The 2,397-nt window shown below is 27.0% G+C and overlaps 1 protein-coding gene across 1 annotated transcript; it reads left to right on the forward strand.

The window, feature by feature from the left end:
- Window positions 1-329: 329 nt before the first annotated feature.
- On the forward strand, window positions 330-1,076 carry Phum_PHUM375920 (Enhancer of split mgamma protein, putative; the record flags this gene model as incomplete). Its single annotated transcript, XM_002428268.1, has 2 exons — window positions 330-389; window positions 516-1,076. 2 exons carry the CDS (start codon window positions 330-332, stop codon window positions 1,074-1,076), a joined length of 621 nt encoding a protein of 206 aa, XP_002428313.1.
- Window positions 1,077-2,397: the final 1,321 nt, after the last annotated feature.

Here is a 2,397-nt window from a genome sequence, read left to right on the forward strand (position 1 = left end):
CAATGCGTTTATTTCCTATCAAATCCTCGTACGGATCGGACACATTTTTTAAAAACGTTCAAGTTTTATTATTATTATTATTATTATTATTATTAACGTGTACATCGAACGTTCGTCGATTTGTTAATCTTTATATACGTATATGTGGATATTTTTAGTGTTTTTTCGCAAAATTATTTTCTGCGTTTTTTAAAACGTCGTATTTTTCGTTACGTTTAAATATTTCGTTTTGTTTTGTTTTTTTATAGACGCTTAAATACTTTTTGTTTATTTTGAGTGAAAAAAAAAAAAAAGTTTTTTTTAAATATTTATATTTATCTCGGTTCACGATGTCTGCAGTCGAAATAGAACACATACAACCGATATCGAGAACTTATCAATACAGAAAGGTAAGAATCACAATTAATTATTATCAAAAATTGAATTCGAACGTTCATTTTAAATAATTACATTTACGTTCGTTCAAAATAAATTTTTAATTAAATAATAATAATTTTTTTTTTTTTTTTTTAAAGGTTATGAAACCCATGTTGGAAAGAAAAAGAAGGGCAAGAATTAATAGATGCCTGGACGAACTCAAAGAACTCATGGTCGCGGCTCTTCAAGCCGAAGGTGAAAACGTGAGCAAATTGGAAAAAGCGGATATATTAGAACTAACAGTCAGTCATTTGCACAAACTTCGGCGACAGCAAAGATTGGCATCGAATCCGGTGACGGATGCTGATCGTTTCAGAGCCGGTTTCACGCATTGTGCCACGGAAGTATCCCGATGTTTGGCGGCCACGCCGGGAATAGATATAAAACTGGGAACGAAATTAATGACGCATTTGGGTCACAGATTAAACGACATGGACAAAACGTCACCTTTGTCCGTTCGAGTGGGGCCCGCTTACACGCCTCCGGTGTCGCCGGTCACGTCAACAGAAGAAAATTCTTATTTAATGCCATTAACTCCAGCATCCTCCGCATCCTCTCATTCTCCGGTGTTGGATTATTCTTCGTCGAGCGGACTATTAAAAGTTGTGGAAATGCCGGCCATAATGAAACCGACCGATTCAATGTGGAGACCGTGGTAAAAAAAAAAAAAAAAAAACTCCGACGAATGCGGTCATCATCGCGATAATAAATAATTATATTTTTTTTTATTAGAGGATAAAACTTTAAAAGGACATTAACAGAATTCCCGATCGTCTTTCAAAAGAGTAAAATATTATATATATATATCTTTTAAGTGTATACGTCGTATTATTGTCTATTAACAAGGAGCTATTATAAAGAAAAACCACAATCGTAATTAAGTGAAAACACACAGTGGATGTGTGTACGATGGATGATTGGCGGTTTTTTTTTTTTTTTTTTGCAAAACGTATTGTAAATAATATTTATTGAAACATATAATGTGTTGAGTTTCATTAAATTTTTTTTATTTTTTTATTTTTATTATTGTAATAGAAAATTGAAAAAAATGATCTCAGTGTAATATTAATTATTTAGTTATTATAATTGAATTGAGTTTTTGTTTTCGAATCGTTCACCTGATTTTTATTACATCAGGTTATTATTATTATCTTGTCAAAAAAAAAAAAAAAAAAAAAAAACAAAAAATTTATTTTTAAGTAATTAAAAATAACTAAATGTTGAATAAATTTTTTTTTTTTTTTTTTTTTATACTTAGAGTAAATAAATATTTATTTAATTTCGTTTGTTAAAAATCTTATAATAATTATAACGTTGACTGTGATATTGAAAACTTAAATTTAAAATAAAAAGTCTGAATATAATGTTTAATTTAAAAAATTATTTTAGTATTATTATTATTATTAAATCACCTCACCTAACATTTTAACAATGATATTGATTTTCGATCGCAATCTGTCAAAAATTCATCGCACCACCACATTAACTCTCCTCTACCTGTGGCCCCAAAAAAACCAAAAAAGTTTTAAAATAAATTATAATAAACTTTATTATAATTAGTAACTGTCTTAAATTTAAGAGCTTTTGACTTTTCCGTTTTATTATTATTATTAATAAAAGACACATAAGAGCAAAGCAAAAACCTGTTAAAACGTTAATTTGTTTATTATCATTATTATTAAAGGCTTATTAATATTTATTTTATAAATTTTATATCCTTTTTTAAATTAACAAAGTTTTACAAAAAAACAAAGTAAACCAATATATATATATATATATATATATATATATATATATATATATATATATTCATTTTTTAAATCAACTCGAATAAATATATGAAGAGTTCGTTATTAAAATTATCGTATTTTTCATTTTAAATTCGTTATTATATGAGATAAAGATGATTCTCTGAGTTTTTTTTTTTTAACAGAAAACCCCCTCATCCAATACACCTGTTTCACTTTTTATTATATTTTT

This window comes from Pediculus humanus, genomic scaffold, assembly GCF_000006295.1.
Source record: "Pediculus humanus corporis 1103172107841 genomic scaffold, whole genome shotgun sequence".
Lineage (NCBI taxonomy): Eukaryota > Metazoa > Arthropoda > Insecta > Psocodea > Pediculidae > Pediculus > Pediculus humanus.